The following is a 23,916-nucleotide window of genomic DNA, read 5'->3' on the forward strand; positions in this document are numbered from 1 at the left end:
GGACAAGCCTCCTTCCATTTACTGACCCATTGAGCACCATTGAGTGGAAACAAATCACTCTTACCCTTGTGGTCTCATAATTGCTGGTGCCGTCTATTCCAGGAGGAATTCCAGAAAGAAGGAAGAAAGTAAATAAACAAAAAGTGGAGAAAGAGGTAGAGCCTATAGCCAGAGAGGAAAATTGTCTTAGAAAAATTTCGTGAGTCCCTTCTTTTACATTGTATTGGTCAGAATTGTGATGCGTGCTATATAGTCTTGCAAAAGAAGCTGGAAAAGCTGGGAGTGGGGGCACACACCTTTCTTTAAATCCAGCTCTTGAGATGCAGAGGCAATGAGAGTTGTGTGAATTCAAGGCCAGCCTGGTCTACAAAAGCAAGTTTCAGACCAGCCAGGGCTATGTAGTGACATCTTCTCAAACAAAACAAAACGAAGTCAAACAGAAAAGGAAGAGCTGAAAAAAAATATGTTTTCAAAAGTTGGGCACATCAGGCATGCTTGCTAAACACTTTTAATTCTAGCTTTTAGGAGTCAGACAGGCTCTGTGAGTTCAAGGCTAGCCTAGTCTACATAGTGAGTCCTAGGCCAGTTGAGACAACATATTAAACCTGTCTCAAACAAACAAACAAACAAAAAACAAAAACAGGACAGTTGAGCATTTAGCCACTCCAGTTAAAATTAGGCTTCAATCCTGAATGAAAAATGATGGGGATTAGATACTTCAGATTAATTTGACACAGTCTTTCTACCCCTCTTGTTTTACATATCAATCCCAGTTCCCTCTCCTTCTCCTTCTCCCCTGTGCCACCCAACCCCCTATCCCATCCCTTTTCTGCTCCCCAAGGAGGGCCTTCCATGGGGGATCTTCAAAGTCTGTCCTATCATTTGGAGCAGGGCCTAGGCCCTCCCCCGAAACATACTCTTTCTTAAACCTGTCAATACCTTGGTTAAACTTCCTTACTGGGTTTACAGTTCCAATGGTCATCTCTACTTCTTTATAGTAAAAATCCCCAGCGTGATATTCATTGGTTTAATGAGTTAATTCTGTGGTCATCTGGCTCTGGGACTCCTTGTGTGGGTCACCTAACACTACTTGTACCAGACAACATTTTGCCTCTTTGTCTGCCTTCAATGGCCCCTCTCGATCCCTCTTTATTCCTGGTATATATCCTACCCATCATTTAGATGCCTTTTTATGAATGCAGCCTCTTTCCTACATCCCTGACCCCAGAGGTTTTCCTCTGTACTTATCTTCTAAAATATTTTATCTTTTTATTATTGTGGGGGTGCATGTTGGGTGCTAGAGGACAATTTATTGTATGAGTTCTATCCTTCTGTCTTTACATGAGTTTCAGGCTCAAACTCAGGCCATCTGCTTGTATGACAAGTATGTACCTGCTGAGCAGTCACACTGGTTCCCTTCCTCCATGTTTCTAAATAATTTTGTTATGCGTTGCTTTGCAGGCTTTGGTAACAGGGTTTACAATCTGCTCCTGCACACTGCAGAATAGGCAAGAATTCTTCCCTTTCTATTGAAGTAGACTTGTGTTGAAGACTCAACATCCTAAAGACAGCTGAATTTGAAAGTCTAGTCTCTTTGTTATGAATAAATAAATTTGCTGGGCAGAAATATGTGGAAAATTTAAAAGAACAATAAAAATAAAAGCAACCAAGATGCATGTTAAATTCTGCATGTTCGTTTAAAAAATAAAGCAGAGGAAGACAGATCTCAGTGAGTTCAAGGCCAACCTTGTCTACAATGCAAGTTTCAGGACAGCCAGGACTGTTACACAGAAAAACCCCGACTTAAAAAGCAAAAACAAAACAACAACAATAATAATATATACAGCAAGGTACATGGTTTAAGTAACCTGCCCAAGAGATACACAATAAATGGGTCAACTGATGCTTGAGTGTGGGTGACCTGATTTAAATCTAGTACTGACCAGTGCCCTCTGTTTTGTGTATCCATGGCCTCTACTTCTGTTCCTGCTCTGGCTTCCTCCAGGATGGACTGTGGTGTGGAAGTGTAAGATCAGTCCTTTCTTCCCCAAGTTGCTCATGGTCATAATGTTTTGTCACAGCAATGGAAGCTCTAAGACAATACTACTTAGTGAAACTTGGGCAGGTTAGGAAGTTGGTGACAAAATGTTAACAGCATTATTGTGTAAAATATAAAAAACATTAAGCTTGAATATTCAGTAATTCTTAGGGACTGCAGATTATACATACTCATTTCTATTATCCAATATGCTATGCAGTCTGAAACATTTCTATTTTCGAAAACTATAAGAAACATGAAAAATATTTACACCATGAAGTGGAAAGAATTTTGTAAAACTATTCATATTTATTTACTTGTTTTCTTAAGACAGGGTTTCTATGTGCACCCCTGGCTGTCTTAGAACACTCTATAGACCAAGCTGGCTTTGAACTCAAGAGATTTTCCTGCCTCTGTTTCACAAGTGCTGGAATTAAAGTTGTATGCCACCACCACCCTCCTATTCATCCTATTTGAACCATGGAAGGAGAAACCAACAACAAAAGGGCTAGAAAACACTCCAGGATATGAATGTGGGAGGGACTAAAGTGACTTTAATTCCTTCCTCCCAGCTGATACTTTTTAAGAACTATAAAAATGCATTTATTTATTTAGAGACAAGGTATCATTCCATATCCCTGAGTTGCCTGAACTTGCTGACCTGGAACTCAAGAGATCTGTCTGCCTTCTGAGTGATGGGAACAAACATCTACATCACCACACCTAGTTAAAAAGAAAGTCTTAGTTTCCAGTTTGCTTGCTTGTACAAGGCATGAAGTACTTGATTTTGTTAAGTTCATTCCAAAGAGTGATGTCCCAGCAGTGGGCAAAATGAAAAGGAGGGACAAGGGGATGAGATGTAGCCTTTGCTTAAGCATAGCACTGAAGGCTCACTCAATAGATATGCCATGTGCCTTCTTAACCCAGAGGCATTCCTCTAAGAGGCAGGAAGAAAACAAATTTACTCTCAAGGGCAGTATATAGAGGGTCAGCTGCATCAACACAGAGGCCCAAAGCTTCCTAAGGATAAATGAAGGGTCCACTAGAATCCAACACCTTTGATGAAGTTCCCTTTCCATATCTCACATTTCCACCCTCATTTGTAAGCTGTCAAAAGACTGGAGCCGTGTCTGTCTGTCATCCAGTTGCTAGCACCAAATACCCACTAAGTAATGTTGTATAAGCACTTGGCTGATGGGACCAGCATCTTGTGTTTTTGAATACAAGGTTTCCATGTATCCTGTTGCTGTTTTTCGTTGTGGCAGAAGCTCATAGCTCACATTCTTCCTGGACTCATTGGGAGCCTAGACTAGACACTTTCCAGCCCCTATGTGGATAGTTGGGGCTGTGACTAGGTCTATCCCATAAAGTATGTGTGCTATTGCCGTGGCAGAGTGCTGCTATACTAAGCTCCCACGGTGACCCTGTTATTTCTGTGCTATGATGGAGCATCATCATGTCATCAGGTGAAAAAGAGGAAGACCACTACACAGAATTGAATCAGACCTCTACCATGCTAAGCCAGAGGCATCAGACTGTCTTGTGGCCCCTACCAGGCCCAAGGCAGAAGCATGGGTTAGACATAAACTCAGTTAAAGACACTTCATAACTGTTGATGGAAGTCACTCATAACTGTTGATGGAAGTCACTGGAGAACAGCAGTTTTGTATGGAGAAAGCCCATTTAAGAAGTTAAAAAATAAAAGATTTTTATTGATTGATCCTTGTTTTGCATTGCCTGAGGGGAGCTCAGATCCAGGCACTCGTTGGAGTCTATATAGTTTCCCAAATTGTATTTTTGTCAACACAGAGTTACCATCCCTTGGCATCCTTACTGTCTGGTTTTGTTTCCGTCACATACAGCCTTGTGACTTCTGATCATCTCATTTCTTAACTCCAAATTGGCTAAGGGCATACAAAACATTAAGGAAGAGAGGCAACCAGGGTATTAGTGTGACTAATTCCTCCTTTGGCTTCTAATAGGGTGGCTTTAAAAACACTAAAGGAACCGTGATGATCTGTGCCTAATACACAGTAAGAGAGCATGCAGCATGAGGTGAGGGTGACCATCAGGATCCTCCAGGGGATGTGACTTATCATGGCCTCAGTTCATGGATGATTTCCAGTATTGGCATTTGCTCCTGAAGCTCCATTTTGATTCCCAATTTATTTTGGGGGTTGTACATGGTGGTGGGGGAGTTGTTGTGGTCATCCTTCTGCATCAGCTTCCCAAATGCTGAGATTTCAGGTGTGAGCTACCACGACCAAATGATTCTCATTTTTTTGGTGGAAAACATTCCCTCCATAAAATTTTCATTGGTGTTGCATACTCTGATGCAGGAATGTTGACATTTTAAACTCCAGCTCACACACTTCACCCTGATCTCCACATCAGTATGTAGATTGAGGACAGGTTTTGTTACTCACGCCAGCCTTCCTGTCTGTAATCACACCCATCAATGACTTACAACAGATGCACATAGACACATGTGAAAAAAATTCTTTATTAATTTCTCACATTTCATTACAAAATGTATGTTGCAAACAACTTGAATAGCCTACTTGTGGTTTTTATTTTTATTTGTGTCAGGATCCCTCTGTCTTTCATGAAGTTTCAGGAAACACTGATTATTGGAGTCAATAGGTTATCATTTTGCTATTTATTTTCTTCTCTCAAGCTCTGAAAAAAAAATGTCCTCTGTATAAATTAAACAACAACAACAAAAAAGTTGTAAATTATATGTCATTACAGTCAACAGAAACAATGCATCCAAAATGTGCGGCCACAAAATATCAGGTATATGTTTGAAAAAGGAAATAAAATGACATTCTAGCCTTGTTAAAAGGATAATGGTCCCATATTTTTATTAACAGGTTAGCAAAACAAAATCCAATGGATTACAATATTTACATGTTATTTGAAAAATAAAGTAGATAAAAGCATGTCACAATTGTTTCTCTTTTTGTTTCCCTTCGTTGTTTTGGTAACCATCACAAACATCCAATCTAGATATGAAACCGTTTAGTACATTTGAATGAGGCCAATCAGAAACAAATAAGGACACAAAAGAATCTGTCTAGATATTTCACTTTCCATACTTTTGCTTTCCACACGATGGCCCCCATCCCTAAAAAAATATTAAATTAACATCCTACAAATAAAAATTCTAATAAAAACAAAACAAAACAAAAAACAAGAACATGCTTTTCAAGTAAGTACTTACTTCACAAGTTGAGCATCTTTCCATGGATTTTATTTGAAGCTATGTGGGACACTGTCACCTCAGTCATCCCTCATCCCTCCTGGCCCGCCCCCCAACCCAACAACCCTTCCACGTTAAAAAAGAAAAACCAAACCAACCAACCAAAAACCAAAACAAAAAAGGAGACACGATAAAGGACTGACACTGGCCCATACACATTCATTGTACATGTATGTGGATGCGCGCGCGCGCACACACACACACACACACACACACACACACACACACACACACTCACTCACACGCTTCTAAAACCTAAGCTTTAAAAAGACACTTCTCTACTTTTTGGAAAGAAACCCCTGTTCACAATCAGAACATACTATAAATGTGTAGTCTACGTTTAGTCTAAGCTGCTGTCTCCAAAAAAAAAAAAGCTAATGTGGGGAAACAGAAACAGAACAGCTAGATGGAAAGATGGCTCCCTATAGGATCTCTTGCCCATGCTCTGAAAGGGATGGCTCCCAAAAGGAACAAGAAAGCCTCACAATACACAAAGCAACCAAAACACATGAGTTCAAATCACACATGAAAGCTAGCCCAATCGAACAGAAATTGTTGGTGTTTGTATGAGAAGAAACGAAAGGGTCAGAGGGCCTCTTTAACTGACCCACACACTGCATAGCTGGGCTGGGGTTTGGTTCTTTAGTTAAATTAAAAACAAAACAGAAAGGGAAGTTAACCTCTTTTTATTTCCATGTTCAAAATTATAAAAATTCCTATGCACACACACGCACACAAATCCTGTAACTCTCCCTTGACCTCAAATTAAAAACAAATGCACAAAGAACAATTTATATATGAAAAAACTGAATTTGTGCTGTGTTTGTAACACTCAAATTGAGAGAAAATAAACATGTGGCCAACAAAACCCCACAATCACCTTAAAATTAGTTCACATGAACCTACCAAATTCTAAATTATAGCTGAACACTAATAAACAGCTTACCTGGAATACAGGGTGACAATTCACACACAGTTATCTAGTAATTAAAGTCTGTTTTTTTTTTTTTGTTTTGTTTTTTACTAAAATAATTAAAAAAATCACAGTATTTTAAGAAATAAAACCCACGTGGGGATTTTAAGCACAATTTGTGTTCCTTTCTTTAAAACTCTTTTTCTCCATTCACCATCCTGTCCAGCAGCTCTCTCCACATTTAACCACAAGGGTGACAGGTAGTAAAGACAAATGCAGAGATTTCCCTTGGTTAAGTCTGAGGTACTAGGAAACAGGTGACTGTTTTATGCAAAGCAGTTTTTTTGTTTGTTTGTTTTCTGTTCTGTTATTTTTTTTTTCTCCCAAAGCGGCTGCAGTTAGGTCTTGAAAAAGCTTAAGGTATTAAAACTATAAAAACGCACTGAAAGTTGTGCGCCCAAAAAGTTGTTCCCCTAGGAGAAGTCTTCTACTGTCCCCGAGCTTCGGTTGCCACACACTGTCCGAGGGTCACGGTGAGCGCCCGCTGTGTTCGAGGAACGTACTTCCCAAACTGCAGCAGATGAAAACTTGCGTGGTGAAGATCCGGAAGGAAGGATGGCGTGACGGGAACGGAGCCACATATTCCAACCATTTAAATAACTTTAATTTACATCCTCACTCACACAGGTACCAGTGCCCTGAAAATAGATTGTTCAGTCCTAAAAGCAGCTTTTGTTCTGTCTTCTCTGCCCCCTCCCTTCTCAGCCCACGCCGGCCCTCCCACATTTTCATCACGGTTCAAGTAAGATTTGATAAGAATTTCACCACACTCTTATTCGTTTTTGGCCTCTGCAGTCTCCAGGAGAGATTTGTCGGCAGCTACTACACAGATGGCTACGGCTTCACTCTTTAGGGAAAAGTCTATCCCGATTGGCTCATCGTCTTCTTTTGCCTCTATGGAGGGCAGCTGCATACTATCCTCTACCATCTCTTTCGTATGGACTTCGTCTCTGCTCACTTGGTTGGTATCATGCAATGCCCTGGAAAAGCAAAACAAACAACAAAAACATTCATAGGCCAGATGTGGTGGCACATCTCTAAGTCCAGCACTGAAGGAGGAGAGACAGCGGTCAGGAGCTGGGTGCACAGGCTTTTGGAGGTCAGGCACAAGCTTGGCGGTGGCGGTCATTCCCCAGGCATCATCTTTTTTGTTTTGAGATAGGGTATTCTCACTGGCTAGGTCAATATAGTAGGCTGGGATCCTTCTGTCTCTGCCTCCCCAGAGCTGGCATTACAAACACACACCAAGCATTTTATTAGCTGAGTGACGGCCATGGCCCCTTGCATGCCTTCTACAACTAAACTAACAACTCATCTGCCCTTACTTCTGACTCTAAAATAGCATTGCAATTCTATGTGTATATAACTAAATCGCCAGTGATTTTCTATGTCATGTAGACCTCTAACAATTTGGATCCCTAAAAATATTCAATGTTGCACCATGGTTTGATTATACAATGTTTTGCTTCCAAATTAATATAGTATTTTTATATCGTCCCCTTCTCTGAGCTATATAGTGGGAAAATGGCAAGAACTGCCTCACACTCAAATTCATCAGCTGAACTCAGAAGTTTGGTATTGGCCAGTAATGATTAAGATAAAAGGAGTATTGAAGATTAGTCAAGTCTATTAATAAATCATCCAAACACACAAAAACCTAAAAACCTGCAGGCAGCACCCTACATTTTGAGAAATTTGGTTATATTTTCAGGTCTAGACACTATGGGCAACTCACACAAACCACAACTTAGTTCTCTCTGGCTGGCGGACTAAGGGCTACTTGTGTCGAGAACAATTTTATGTTCAAAGAAGTGAGTGGTCAGAACGTGACGGCAAGGCAGGTGGAATGGAGCTGTGTCTCTGAATTAAGTCACAGGCATGATCAAGGCCATTCATGGAACTGAGCAGACACGGAAGCAGAAACCCAGCGCCAGATCCCCATTGTATCAGAGAATGTGTCGTAAATGCAAACTAAAGGGGCACACTACCCTTGAGTACAGGATTCCCTTCCCCTGACTTCTGTTGGGGTGGCAATTTTAAAAACTGAGGAAGAATCTAGCCCCTCCGTCATCACTGCCTGTCTTCCATGCCTGTGAGGTGGCAATGATTAGGCTGGTCTACACAGTATTAGGAAAATTCTCAGCTCCCTCCCACTCTCTCATGTGGGCAAAGGTCTTCTTAGGACCATACTTACATGCCATGTCTCAACACATGTCTTTCCCACTCAGAGCCCTGAGAGAATGCCCGTCCACAGAATTCACACGGAAATCGCTTCTCAGGGTTCACACCAGTCCCTCGGTCAGAAAATCTCATCAGCTCTGCAAACAGAAAGAAAGGGCCAGCTTTACCTTTGTGCTTGGGAGTCAACACGCACTGGGGGAGCATCTCCTGACTTACCTGGGAAGTTACTTTGCAAGCCATCACCAGACTTCCCTGCCTCAGGGTTTCTCTTAAGCACGCTTCCTGAATAGCTCTCAGGAACTGTCTCCAGTTCCAGTCACCAAGGCTCTCTACTTATCACTTATGCAATAGCTTCTACCATCAACAACCCTCCTGCCAGAAAAGGCTCCTGGGCCTACTCTAAGATCCCACAGCATTCCTTTTCCAATTAACTCATCCCTTCTGCGTTCTCTGGTTGAGGGCTTGACAGCTTGGCAGCTACTCAGTGTCTCCGGAACAGGTTTATCTTTTCACTAAAAAGACAATAGACCACAGGAAACACCAAACCTGGTCGTACAGTGTAGACCATGGGCCTTTTTACTCCTCCTGTTGAGTTCGAAACTTCACAATGCCTACAACACTTTGGCAGGGTAGTTAGGGCCCCTCCTGTGAACGGGGGCCCTAGACAACTGTGAAGTGGGGATGGGGGGTCTATATAAAAGTGTCTCTGCGTCAGTGAGATGGCTCAGTGGATTAATGTTGCTTGCTACCAGGCTTGATGATTGGCATTTACTCCCTAGAGCCCATATCACGGGAGAAGAAAACAAGCAACTCCTACAAGTTGTCCTCTGACCTCACACATGCAATAAATGAACACATGCAATAGTAATAATAAAAATAATAAAAAAGCATGTCCCCAGCCAGTGATGGAACCTGGTCAGCTGCCCACTATTTCTCAACCAGGGGTATACACAAATGCAGGGATACAAAGACATTTCTGAATGGGTCTGGTGTACACATCAAATATTGACCTAGCTGTTTTGTTTACTCCTGTGATACTGGCACATGTTAGGGGTCTGATAAATGGGGATTGTTTAGCTAATTGTTTTTAAGCCACACCTCCTGGCAAGCTCAAAGATGAGGGCTTATGCGGCCTTTGTGCTATCCTGGGTCCTAAGCCCATATGCCTTTCATTAGCCCACAGAGGGCCAAGTAAGCCATTCTGTAAAAAACGGTAGAATTTAAGGAAATTTGATCTTCTTCGTCTCTGATCCTGGCCTCACAGATTAGATATCACAGGAAGCCATCTCGTGGTTATGCCCCATCTTTCACGAAATCTTCAAGACATTAACTGGGGCTCTGTGACGCCTTCGTCCTCTTGACAAAAGCTATGTGAACAAGGCCAGTTTTCACAAAAGAGGAGACATTTTCTCACAAATTAAGAAGATCACCATACAAGCCATTAAAAATAATTGCACAGACTATCTTCCTTGATTCTTTTCACTGGAAATGAGACAGCACCATCTGCTCTGCGCATTAATTCCTTAGCAGGGATTATCTTGGGCAAGAAATCAACAGAATGCCTTCCCTGACTCCTCCCAGTTGCATAATGAGAGGGGGTGGGGTGGGCAGAGTTCTGCTTGGGTTCCTTTCAATTTCTTCATGCCTGGCTTTTCTCTACAGTTCCCTCTGAGCTTCCCAGGCCAATCTTGCTGTGCATCTGTGTTGAGTATGCTCCCTAGCTCTTGTTTGAAAAGGAACTGGGTAGGAGGAAGGCTGTAGATTCCCCCAAAGAAGGCATCCATTATGACAGCCCAAATTACTTACAAGGACAATGTTGCTAGTACTTGCTCCTTTGCCCTCAGGAAACATGAAGCCAGTCCTCTATTGTCTCCAAGGGCACATGCTAAACTCGCCCCTCAAAGAAGAGGCCATTCTACCTGTCACATCTCAAATCACTCTCCCCCAGCTTGAGAGCTGAGCTCATACCCCTCCTCTTGCCCTCTGCCAGAAGCCAGGATATCTGGCAAAAACACCTCAGGCTTTTTTTTTTTTTTGGCAAGAATCTACTGAGATGGAAGATTTGATTCTAGATTGTTTCAAGGGAGATGGGACAAAGGAAGTTGTTCTTGCAAGGATGGATGACATGGAAGGGACAGTTTCAGCTTGCAGTTCCCAAGGCACTCAGGTCAGTCCCCCAGACCAACCAGAGAAGGCCTTTTGCTTCATATGGTTAGGTCTTGTGAATGAAGACACAATAGTTTCCAGTGAGAAGCAGAAGCCCCACAGTTCTCTCTGGTTACATCTGGTCTCAAGCAGTGAAGGGAGGCCAAGCTGGACAGGCATGGAGGTGTGTTTGCTATCCGACACACCTCACTGGTTGTGCTTCTTCATGGGCTATGCTTATTTTATTATCTATTTTGGGGGACATCACTGGGGAAACAGAAGACTCTGGAATACTGATGGCCTCAAAATAGCGTGTGCTCAGCCTTAGACATGAAAAAGTCATAACACCCAATAAGGGATCTTTTATCTCCTAAAGAGGGACAGCAAGGCCACAGAGTACCAGGAATAAAAAGGGGTCTTTGTGCTCTCAGTCAGAAGCGTCCTCTATGAGGACATTCAAAACAGTGCAGAGATGTTAAGAATTTGTTGAGAAGAACATTTGTGAAAAGGTTTTTTTTTTTTCAAAAGAGGAGACAAAAAAAAAAAAAAAAAAAAAAAAAAGCCACACTTCTGAGATCACATGTGTTTCCCTTAGAAGAAATGACATGACATGACCCACAGGTGAGGCAGTTTGGTTTGAGTAGTCTTTCAGGCTGGCCATGCAGCTGGGCAAGCAGCTTTTGACTAGTTAGCACACCTTGGCCATTAGACTCTTGTTGTCTTGGTTGGTTGGAGATTCAAAGGCCAAACTAGGTCCCTGGGTTATCATATTGGAAGGGTGAGGGTGAGAAGCACACCACAGAAGAAAATGGCCTATGAAAGATACCTGCTCAGGCAGGCCAGATATTCTGCCATGGGCCCTTATCTAGCCCCAGGGCCAGTGCACCCCCCATTTCATGGCTAGGTTCTCTTAATGAAGAAGATTTTATCTATCACTCAAAGGGGTTGGAAATGTGTACAGTGTTCTGGAACCTGAAAACTGAGATTCAATACCCACTTGGTTTATGACCAATAGGTCATAAATCTGTCAGACCTATTATTTATAGGTTCATGCCTTGGCTGTCATGTCATTTAATGTCTCCGGCAGTGATGGGATGGTAATCCAAGGCCTCAAACACAATAGGCACATACTATCTATCAACAAGTTACATCTCTAGCCCTCACCTTTATAATACCAAGGTGACCAGAAAAGACCCTAAAGAGCCACAGTAATCTAGAGTAAAGAATATATGAAGTTTGAAACTAGGTGGTGGTAGTCACTCCTTTAATCCCAGCACTTGGGAGACAGAGTCAGGCTAATCTCTGAGTTCAAGGCTAGCCTAGTTTACATACAGAGCAAATTCCAAGACAACCAGAGCTATACAGAGAAACCCTTTCTGGAAAAAGAAGAAGGAGAAGGAGGAGAAGGAGAAAAGAAGAAGAGGAGGAGAAGAAAAAAGAAGAAGGAAGAAGAAGAAGAAGGAAGAAAAAGAAGAAGACACTACATTCTGTGATTTTTAAGATACATTTCAAAGCTAAGGTAATGAAAACAGCATGACACTAAAAGCAGGTGCATGAACCACTGGAACAGAACAGAGTCCAGAGGTAAATCACACACAGTAAATTGATTTTTGAGAAAGTTGCCAATATCACACAATGGAGGAAAGATAGTCCCATAAATAATTACTGTGACAACTGGGCATCCCAGGCAGAAGAAAGAAACTAGATCCTGATCGCCCAACAAGTAAAAAGAAAACCTCAAAATAAGTAAGATTGAAATGTAACTCCTAAAGCCATAAACACTGTTGGAAGGAAACACAGGGAAACTTCGTTAATGTAAGCCCTAAAGCTGTAAATATTGCTGGAATGAAATACAGGGAACCCTTCATGACACTGGTCTGTAGATAGGTCTGAAGATGATTTTTGTAATTTTTCTTTTTACATGGCCCTCACAAAGCACAAGAAAAAAAAAAATTAGACAAATGGGAGCTAAATCAAGCTGGAAAATTTCTGAACTTCTGAGGAGACACCACAATGAAAAGACAATCCACAGAAGGGGAGATGACAACTGCAGACTATACACCTGTCACAGGGCCAACATCCAGGGTGTATGAAGAACTCAAACAACTCAGACAATACTTGAGTGAATAATTTCCCCAATTAAGAAATAGACAAAGGCTCTGTATAAGCATTTCTCAAAATATGCAAACAGACATCAGCTTCATAAAGGCAGTCCGAATCACAAACAGGAGGGAAAAGCAAATTTAAACCTTAGGTACTGCTCCCTAGCAGTTAGGTCATCTAGTACCCAGAGGGAAAGATTAACAAATGTTGGTGAAGCTAAGAAATGAACGACACAGTTGACTAGCAGTAACATAGGAATATGAATTAGGGTGGCCATTATGGAATACTATAAGTTCCACAGCAATCTCACTACTGGGTTGACACACAAAGAAAATGAAGAAGTGTACCGAGGAGATGCCTGCACTCCAGCTCTATCCACAAAGACACAGAATCCATGTCAGAATAAGGGCTACAGAAGATGTGATGCACATACCCATTGGTAAACTATTTATACCATTCACTTTAAGACAGGAAACCCTGTCACCTGAGATGACATGGATGAGGAAATAAACCAGATACCAAGGCAAATTCAGTGATGCAGAGAGTGGAATAGACACTTACAAAGCCCAGGGATGGAGAGCTAGGGACACGCTGGTCAGACACTGAATTTCAGGTAGACAGGAAGAATGACTTTAGGACATCAATTGTATAGTGGTGACTATAATTAATAATGCGAATTCCTCAGTTGATTAAGTTCTTACTTCCCAAGACAAATATGTAAGGGAAAACTTAACTAACTCAATTTAGCCATTTCACAATGTACACCTATTCTAAAACACCACAAATACATACTTTTGTTTTGTTTTGTCAATTAAAACCAAAGAAAATACGAAAGTTCAAAATCTGAACTTTTTAAGTTAAAAAACAAAATCTGTATATTGGCCACCTTAGGAAACAGACATGGGTATTATCATCGTCACTGTCATTATTTGACAGCTGGTGATCTCACAAAGGCATAAGCAAAGTCCTGTATACTGGGGGCGGAGATCTGAATGGGTGACTGTAGAACCCTTCAGGGACATAAAGACTAAAGAAACAACAACACTCAGTAATGGCCACTAAGAGGATTTCCCATCACTGGATTCGTGGTAGCTACAATGCCTTTTCCTCATATTTACAGTCACCACACATGAACTTTTTCTCAGTCTGCAGTAACTGAAGGAACATATCCCAACCTACATCCTTTCTTTTTAATTTTGAGGATGTGTGTGGGTATGTGTACGTGAGCACAGGAACCATAGTCTGATCCCGTGGAACCACAGTTACAGGTGGTTGGGAGCTGTCAGAAATGGGTACTTGGAACTGAACTTAGGTTCTTTCAAAAGTAACAAGCACTCTTAGCTGCTAAGCCCTCCTCTCTGCAACCCTCCATCCAGCCAACAGGGGTGACATTCTGCATTTCATAAACATGTCATCTGCAACTAAACACATGTTGGAATCTTTTTTTTTTTTTTTAAATCTTAGAATGATGCCTGAATGGCAAGGGTTGTAAAAATAGCTCAAAACTTCCACAGAACCTTTGCTGGTGTTTTCTGCATATATAGGGAAGGATGGGAAACACTGTCTCTCCCTCTTGATAGAATGGAACCAGAGCCCTAAGGGGTTAAGAGAAAGGTGCCCCAGGGGGACATGTATAGAATTCAAATTCATTGCAGCCTTTCACTATGACCCTACCAGCAATCATTTTAAAGGTTTGTGCAATCCCATGTTTACTCTTGCTCCTTGATAGCCCTGCAATGTCATTCAGCTTGCTCATTGCCTATCTTTATTTTGAAGGTTCTTCAGAACTAGCTTTCCTTGCTAGGAACCATATTTTTTTCCCCTTTAGCAAACATTTCTAGGAAGAAAATGTTTTCCTTGGAGTTTCTGTAGCTGGTAATAGTTTGTAAGGCAGGGCCTCTGACGGTGTCTAAGCCAGTCTGTTCTGCTACTTAACCAAGAAGGATCATTCCTTCTGCTTTTCTCACTGCAGCCTCCTGCCTCCCTTCTGTCTCATCGTGGACATTCTGGGTGCCATCTGGGACTCAGAGGGCAGGGTGAGACTAACCTCTGTCTTCAGCCTTGCTGCTCATTTCATCGTCCTTGTCCTCATCATCGCTGCTGGAACTCTCCATCTTTTCCTTCATCTGTTCCAGCTGATCCAAGTTAACCCGTCCAACCAGCTCAAAGTTACGGCTGACCTGAAAAATGTCCAAGCAGATGATGGAATAATGAACCACAGACTGCATGGGATCTCTCTGGAGAAGCTTGTTCCAGCATAATTTCCCCCTATGTCGGTGCTTTTGCATCCAAGACTAAACAAGCTAGAAGCCTGAGATGAGAGGTCTTTTTCTTCATCTGGCTCTCAGTGACAGATCTATTCCTAACTCCCATTCCACAGGGAACAATCCTGGACCTTTTTACCAAACTTGTGAGACATGGGTACAAAAAACAATGCTCAAAGCATCACAAAACCTACAGTGGAGTCAACAATGAATTTAAAAACATGGCTATCTTTAACTATCCAAGCTCCCAAGAGTTCTGCAGGCAACGAGGCTCTTATGGGTGTCCTGACCATCAGCAGTCAAGAACCAGAACTTCTTCCATAATCCTGTCAACCAAACATCTGGGCTGTTCCAGCCAGAGCCACAGACTTTTGACTCTTACCTCTAGTTTAAATGGAAGACCATGCTATTAGTTTAGCTACATGTTTGAAACTGACCACAGCCTATTTATGAGACTAGTATTACCTGCAGAAAACCACAGCTAACTAACCTGAAGAGCTCATTCAATGTGTTAACTACAGGGCTGGAGAGATAGTCCCGTGCGATAAGGAATTACTGCTCAAGGATGAGGACCTAAATTCTGATCCCCAGCACCCATGGAAAAGCATGGAAACAGACCCATCTCAAAACAAAGTAGAGAGTATGCACACACACAAATGGGTGGCTTTTATTAATCTAAACTGTCAAAGTATCACTCAAAGGAAGCAACAATCCAAACAATAAAGTCTAATAAGCTCTGCTTGCCAGGTCAACAGTAGCACAAAATTTCTATTCTCTGTTCATCTCATCTGAACTTTGGCAGCTGCACACACGGAGCTGTTAGGGAATGACAGGTGAGGCCACTAAAACAAGCCAGAGATGACGGCTCTGGATGAGGTGGGTGCTCCAATCCCCAGCTGAAGGCCAGGGGAAGGGAATGCCAAGATTAACGTCAAGACAAACGTGGCTCTATCCCCGCCCTCCAGAGGCTCACAGTATAGTTGACAGATGAAGGCAGACATCATTAATTAGGTAGGCTGACTCCACAGCTGCCACGGTAGACAGTGCAGTAAGGGCACGAGAGAGGAAAGAGGGCTTACAAGACAATTCAAAACCTTCTCTGGGGCCAGGCTGGGACAAAGATTTGCTGAGCACCACCAATTCCATATGCCTGGCAGATGGGATTGTCATCATTTGCTGTGACAAATGTGAGAGAACTCGACACAGGGTACCAGGGCCAACTCAATGCTGTGATAAGACTTAATATTGCCCTAGCAACTTTGTATAGAAGAAGATGGGTACATCTGAGGGGAGGCAGAACACACTTCCACAATAATACACTGGTTTGCCTATGAAAATGGAATCCATAAAATCAGTTGATTTTGCTCTCCTTGCCAGTCTCGGGGATCCTCCTTTAAGCCCCTAGATCTCATGAAGCTCGTGGCAACAGAAGGAGAACTGTCATTGAACCAAATGCTCTTTTGTCCCTCTCCTTTTTCATGGATTTCTGATGAACTATGCTTGTGTATTTTTCCTCCCTAGAAAACTGTTCACGTATTGGATTCTGCACAATTTTAAAACAGTATGTGGCATTTCCATGGTAGACGTTCATCCTGGGACAACTGGGGATTTATCTGTCCTGAAGATGTCTATAATCTTTGCAAGGCAATTAAGACTTGAGACTTTTTTTTTTTTTTTTTTTTTTTTGCTATGTAATGAGAAGATTTCTAAAATTAAAAAAATCTTTATAGTGCTGGGTTATTCTAACATTTAAAACCCCCAAACTAGCCATCTAAATGCTAATCTGAACACAGAAGGAAGATGCCTTTCTCCTGCCCTGCTTAGCCCACCATCTCTCTTGTCTGTTTCACTGTAAGCCCCATTCCAAAATTGGTTCTGCAGCATCCATTCTTCCTTCTTCCTGCATCTATTCCCTGGTGTGGTCACAGTCGTCTTTAAGGAAATATTAGGAGGCTGGGGAGACGACTAAGTCAGTAAAAGCTTCCTGTGCAAGAATGAGAAGCAACATTTGGGTCCTCAGGACCCACATAAAAGTTGGGCATGGTGGTGTACTCCCCATTCCTAGCTCTGAGGACCTGGAGGCAAGGTTTGCTGGGACTGACTGGTAAGCCAACAGAGCTGAATGGGTGAGCTCCACAACTGGTGAGAGCTCCTGTAGAGAGTGATCGATGACACTCAGTGGTCACCCCTGGGCTCCACACATGTGTATATATAAACCCCATCTATATACACATATTTGTCACAGACACAGCAAATATCAATCTTTGCCTTGAGGTCAAAATTCAGTTTTCTTTTCCTGTGGTTTATACACCTTCCCCATCACCTTAACTCAGTGAGCTTCCCAGCACATCCCTACTCCTAAGTCTGTACCTCTGAACCTGCATTATTCCTCACACACAATGACTCAGTCCCCTAGCCCAGTCCCATCCCTTCACCAGGGAAGCCATCCTGAGTTAATGCAGCTCCTGCATTAACTATGCTGGTTCACCCTGTCACAGCATACATATTGGCTCTACTCCTAAGCAGACACCCTATTCTCCAACCAAGCCCCTCCCCTGCCTCTCCCTTGCCAAGCTGCAAACCTGAGTATAGATTTTCTGTCCTCTCATAGCTCCATCTCCCTGCGCCAGCATCAGTATTGCCTGGCTACTGCTAACTAGCTTCATTTTTAACAAGAGTCTCCCATTTCTTCTGCCCTTTGTGACATGGTGTTCTGTGAGTGAACGTCATCTTTAATCACTTCGTCATATTTCATCAAGAGAATAGGATCATCCATTCCCATGTATTTATCTGGGGTTATATTATTTATGGCTCTTGCTCTATTGTAGCAATAAACCTTATTGCATATAAGCCTTTGTTTTTATTTCATAACTGAACTTTCCAGATGTGAAGTTAAAGGGTCCGAGTCAAAGAGGGTAGAGGTGATGATGGTTCTAGTGTGTTTCTCAGTTAGTTTCTGAGAGGCACAAATGTCCTTACTGGTGACTGGTGGGTAACTCACTAACATCTAGATGATGTGGAGAATGAATTGTGGGTATTCACCTCTCTATCTTACAGGACCAGAATCATTCTGTTACCATCCTATTTCCATAAAAGGTGATGACCAAGGGAGAAAGGGCAGGCCTAGGAGCATTGGTTTTAGAACTCTGGTCCTTTCCAGCTTTTTGTAGGTAGAAGAAACCACATGTTCCCTAAACATGTGTTGTTCAGATGATAAAACTATATACCAACCCATGTGTCCTGTGAAAGCCACAGACGACTGTCCCTATACCAAAGTCCCAGTTGAAAGTCACCAATCTCATGACTTGCCTTAGTGCCTGGAGAAGGCAGCTGTGCAGAGGGAAATGTGAGACTTGACGTCTATGAGCTGATTGGCAAACGCGACTCCTAAGCTCAGAAATGATGACCCCCATGACACCTTTGTCCAAGCCAATGGCAACTTTCACAGCCTTTCTTTATCTTTTCTCCCTTTTCGTTTTGTTATTTGTTTGTTTTGAGGCAGGTTTTCTTTACACAACCACCCTAGTTGTCCTGGAACTCACTTTGTAGACATAGCTGGCCTCAAACTGGAATTAAAGGTGTGTGCCACCATGCCCAGCTACAGCCTTTCTTATTTGTTGATTTTGAACTATTCAGGAGATGGGGGAGAGGAAGAAAAAGATTTTTCATCTGTTCTTAGCATGTATCACCTTACCCCACCCACCATATTGATTTAATACGCAACTTATTAAAATTACCAAGTTGAACATGCATTCTCATACTGTGCCCAGATGGGAACCTAGCCTTACAGGAAAGATGGATATAGACATGCTTGCTAGTGACAGAGTGGAACTTGTCACCCTCCATCTTCAAGTGACATCACAGACATCAAGTAGGAAGACTGTGATAAAGCAAGGCTACCTTATGTTTCCAGAGGCTCAGGGGCAGAGTTCAGCCTCCAATCAGCTGTACATGAAACACCCAACCAGCATGGCTGTGTTACCTACAATGTATCACCAGCAGCACAGCCAAAGTGAACTTTTTTTTTGTAGAAAAAGTGCCAAGAGAGAACTTGGAGCCACAGCTGGTTGCTTATGTCAGTAAAGCCTAGTGGTCACTAACTGACACTGGTGCAGAGAATGGCTTACACACAGGTTGAGAAATTTGTTCTGCAAAGGGTCATCTAGTGACTCTTGTAAGCGTTCCTAACACCAGAGCCTCTGCCACCATGCCTAAATTGCTCAAAAGCCACCAGGAACACTAGGTGAAGATGTATGCAAATAAACACCTATTTACGGAAAGCAAAATAGAAAACCTATACACTGCCCCATTGCCCAGAAAATATGTTTTTGAGTTTTGCAACTATTTAAAAATATCAAACACTTTCTTGGATGATGGGCCATGCAAACTCAAGTAGCATGTTGGAGTTAGCCTATGGCCACTCTTTGCTAATCCCTGACTTAAGCAGATATTTGGATGTCTTTGTAAATCAGATGGGGATATAGGAAGGGAATCAATGTGAAAAGCAAAATATTATCTGTATGATTGCCCACAGGATGAAGGTCGGGGACATAGTTTTTAAAATGCTGGTTAATGAGCTAGAAAGATTGCTCATCCTTTAAGAGCACAGGATAATCTTTGAGGACCCACATGGTGGCTCACAAGCATCTATAACTCCCATCTCAGGTGATGCAACATTCTCTTCTGACTTCTGTGGGCATCAGGAATCCAGTTGGTGCACAGACACACATGTAGCCCAGATACCTGTTTACATAAAACTAAACAAGATGAAAATTTAAAAAAGTATGTTGCATTCTCAGGTATTAGCAACTCTGCTAAGAGTTATAGTGAAAACTTAAAGGGAGGACATTTGATGTCCGTCCAGGCTGTCATGAATGGCAGGATTACTTTCCTTTTCCTGGCTGAATAATATTCCACCTGCATACATGCCACAATTTTTTTTTTTCATTTATTCACACACCAGTAGATACTTATGTGGTTTCCATGGAAACATTATAATGGCAATAGGAGCACAGGGTTGAGGGACTACTAGATGTTTTTCACTTTCCATATTCAGAAGAGGAACAGTTGGATCATACAATGGTCCAAGGCACTTCATTCATTATGCCTGGCAAATCGCACACTAAGCTATATCTCCAGTACTCTTAACTGTTTTCTGCTTTCTTATATATGAGACAGGGTCTCACTATCATAGTAAGCTGCCCAGACTGACCTTGAATTTACTCCGAAGCTGAGGCAAGCCTTGAGCATTCAGACATTCTGTTCCAACATCTGGAATAGCTGACTTTATAGGCCTGAGTGACCATGTCTGACTCAGTTCTTATCTTCTTGAGGAACCTCCTAACCATTTTGCACAATAGTTGGACCAATTGACATTCTTACCAACATGGCACAAAGGTGCTCTTTCCCTCTGGGGGTGGTGGTGGTGGTCCATAGCACCACACTGTGAACTTCAACAATACACACTATCAACTATACCTCAATTAAGTTGGAAGAAAAAAAAATAAAGCCAAGTAAAGCAGCAGGGCAGTCTGAACCTTCTTAGGAGACCGGCTATGATCTGTGCTCTATGGTTGCTTCTATCAAATCAATAAGCATGCTTGATCTTGTCTCTTGGTTTAAGCTTGTGTGTCCTGTCTGCTTAGAGATGGTCTAGAGTCTTAAATACTTCTTACTCTGCTGTGTATGCCCAGTGCAGACTGTTAGGTCAGGCATGTAATTCACATGCCATGAGTGTTATTTAAATTTATTGGTGATAAGAAAACCCGTGAGAGCACAATTTATAAAGAATTCCCATAAATTTGCTTGCTCGTATCAGAAAAAATTGGACACTTTCTAAGAGATTTTTAAAAATAATTAGTAAATATCTGTTATATACTATAAGAGTATACAATAGTTTTACACACATCCCTTTAACCTTAGATTGCTCTGTGCCAAATGTTACGGTCATCTTCCATATCAGAAGATGCAAACACAACAGAAATCACATGCTATAGTCATGTTTTCTTCAGGAGCCACAGCTCAGGCTTTTTCTACTACAACAAATACAAAAGCACTACAGGATGCAGAAAAAAATGCTGGCTAATCCAAAAGTATTGATAACAATGTTGTGTTGCAAACTGATGGGCAAGTGGCATGCCTAGAGATGTTTTCTTCAATATAAAAGTCTTGTTAAGAACAGTACAAACAGAGGATCATGAAATAGCTAGAATAGAATGGAGCACAGAAGACAAAGGCCAGAGCCACTTTCCTTACTTGACCAAAGTCCAGATGAAGTCTACTTATTTGGAAACCTTAGTATACAATAATTCCAGACACCAGTTCTAAATAAAGCCAGGAGACGAGCAGCATCAATAGGCTCTATCTGGCCAGTTGAGCTGTTGCCAATCTTCTGGACCCAAAACACAAAAAGGCAAAAGATGCTGGCAAGGCCACCACTTTTTGATAAGTTGAACAAATAGCTTTCTTCAGATTTCATGTTTGAAAATTGATTGCACAGTTTCATTTAGCTGAGTATCTATAGCAGGAGAGGTAGACTGTTAAATTATGGAAGGACATACAGGAATGTATCTGAAGAGAAGCAAGTTGGTTTTGACTAGGGAAGACAGTGGATACTTTCAAAGGTTATGGGTAAATAGTGTCTTTGTCTAATGTTGACTTGATAAATATTGTCCAAGACTCTTGGGAGGCATATACCTCTGGAAAACAGTCACATTTCTTACTTGTCGATTCTGGTTTCTGTCTTTTTAAGCCGGTGAAAGAGACAAATGACCAGCTGACACATCAACAAAGGCAACAGGAGGGAGAGCAATCTTGAGGTGAAGCAAGGTTCCAGAGAGGTTTAGAGCCTGTGGAAGTCTTCAGAAGCCATGGCAATTCATTGCTAGTTAGTTTAGAAATTAAATGCAATATAAGTGTCTAAAGGAATGTCTGAGGGTTTGGAATGATGGAAGATTTATAGTATTGAGATTCCTTCCAGTGTTTTATTAAAAAATAAAACTCATGGATAAGTATTAGGGAGTAAATCTGAGAGATCCACAGAGCAACAAAAGGCCACTTAACTCCACAGCCCCTCTTCTCCCTCGGTGTGACCTTCTATCTCCCTTTGAATGGGCCAGGAAACTCTATGGTCCACCCAGGCCAGATGATTGTGAACTCCACCCTCTGAACAGAGGCTGAACTCTATTAGACTCTATCTCAGAGCAATCAACACAAACAGGTTTCCCCCGACACTATAGCTTAAACCTAGACTAATTTTTTGAAACGTGTACTAAACCCTGAATTCCAAAAACTGAATTAAGAGCCCAGAGCTTGATGCTTGCTTCTGGGTTGAAGGTTCTGCTTTTTCCCAGAAAATTGGTGTGCGTGCACGCACAGACACACACACACACACACATACACACAGACTCAAAGATACACATTTCTTAGCATTCAGTTGCTTGAGGCTCCATTTGGATAGAAAAATTAAAACCACTTCAAAGTAAATTCAATTAGTAAATGTGTAATGCCTGAATAGACTTGTTAAAATGTAATATACTGAACATGATAATTTTATGAGAAAACAAGGTTGGAAGTAATATATTTTAATGTTCCTTTAAGTAGAAAACAGACTTCAGAATCATTAAGGAGCATTAACAAAGTACTGTATATACATAAACTTTTCTTTTAAAAAAAAAAAGTGCTGTTTTTCTAATGTGGGAAGTGTAAGCTTTTTTTTTTTTTTTTTTTTTTTTTTTTAAAGCAAGACTTAAAGGTTCATGGGAAGTGTGGGGAAGTAGTGTCACTGACTAATATTTTGTTGTTGTATGTATAGGGGGAGGGGAGAAGGAGGAGAAATTGACAGAATAAAATCCAGCCTTTCAGAGGATCTAGTGAGATGAGAAAAAGATAGGGTGAATTAAATGAAACAGCTGCACTATTTACTTTCCATCCCAGGAGATTACACGTGATTCCTTGCTCACTGACAGAGAAAGGTCTAGAAGGACAGGATTCTGTTTGGCACCTCTAAAATGAGGGTCCTGATTGTTACCCCTTCTCCCCTGCACTCTGGCTTCTGAGGATAAACATGGCAGCCTACATCAAGTGCACTTGACATTTTGGTTCTTAAATGCAATGATGTATTTGACTTCAAGGACCCTTTCTGCTATTAGATGCTTTCTATCCATCCGACACACGATACTGGTGTCTTTAAGGGTTCTTCCTCAGGTTTATAGCCTTGGCAGTGAGAACTCAGATTCCCAAGGTTGGGAAGCCTAGCTCTGTTCAATAAAATCCTTTGATGGGAAAACACATCCTACAATGCTTTATAGTCTCTTTTAGATTTTCTCCTCCATACAACACGCCCCTAAAATGATTTGTAACATAATATAAAAAGACATACACTTAATAGTGTCCTATTGAAAATGGAGCAGCAACCTCCAACTTACATTTTATTGTTGAGAGCTTATGCATTAATCTGGCACTACTGGTCCAACAATCAATTTGATAAGGAATACCACAGAAACTTTGCAATACTGAAGACTCACTGTGTGCTAGAGTCTGGGGATTGGAGTATAATTCACTGACCATCTAATTTATTTTACATGAACAATTCATTTTTTTGTAAAGTAGATTTACTCATTTGTACAACCCTAATCCACGTTAGTTTAGGAATCTCTTCACCTCTTAAGATGATTCCTCATATCCTTTATAATCAAACAGTCCTTTTAAGATTCAGCCAGCCCCAGGCAACTTCTGAGCTACTTCCTGTTGCTACAATTACACATTTTCTAGAAACTCACATAAAACAGAAGTCTGGCTTTTGTCCACTAATAAAATCTGAGATCCATCCATGCTATTAAATATTAGTAATTCATTCCTTACTCATGAGTAGTTTTCCATTCACTGGATAGACAGTCTGTATTCCATTTATCCAGCTAGGGATGGAGAGATAGCTTAGCCATTAAGGGTT

General features: G+C 41.5%; 1 protein-coding gene across 1 annotated transcript in view; it reads right to left on the reverse strand.

The window, feature by feature from the left end:
• Positions 1–4,521: 4,521 nt before the first annotated feature.
• The window catches only part of LOC127225878 (zinc finger protein 462-like), a 34,693-nt gene continuing 15,298 nt past the window's right edge, over positions 4,522–23,916 (reverse strand). Inside the window, exons 4-7 of the mRNA XM_051189512.1 lie at positions 14,750–14,882; positions 8,468–8,591; positions 6,247–7,253; positions 4,522–4,717 (exon numbers count right to left, since the gene is read on the reverse strand). Coding sequence (XP_051045469.1) covers positions 7,046–7,253; positions 8,468–8,591; positions 14,750–14,882 — 465 coding nt within the window. The 3' untranslated portion in view covers positions 4,522–4,717; positions 6,247–7,045. The remainder of the gene's footprint in view (positions 4,718–6,246; positions 7,254–8,467; positions 8,592–14,749; positions 14,883–23,916) is intronic.

This window comes from Phodopus roborovskii, unplaced genomic scaffold, assembly GCF_943737965.1.
Source record: "Phodopus roborovskii unplaced genomic scaffold, PHOROB, whole genome shotgun sequence".
Lineage (NCBI taxonomy): Eukaryota > Metazoa > Chordata > Mammalia > Rodentia > Cricetidae > Phodopus > Phodopus roborovskii.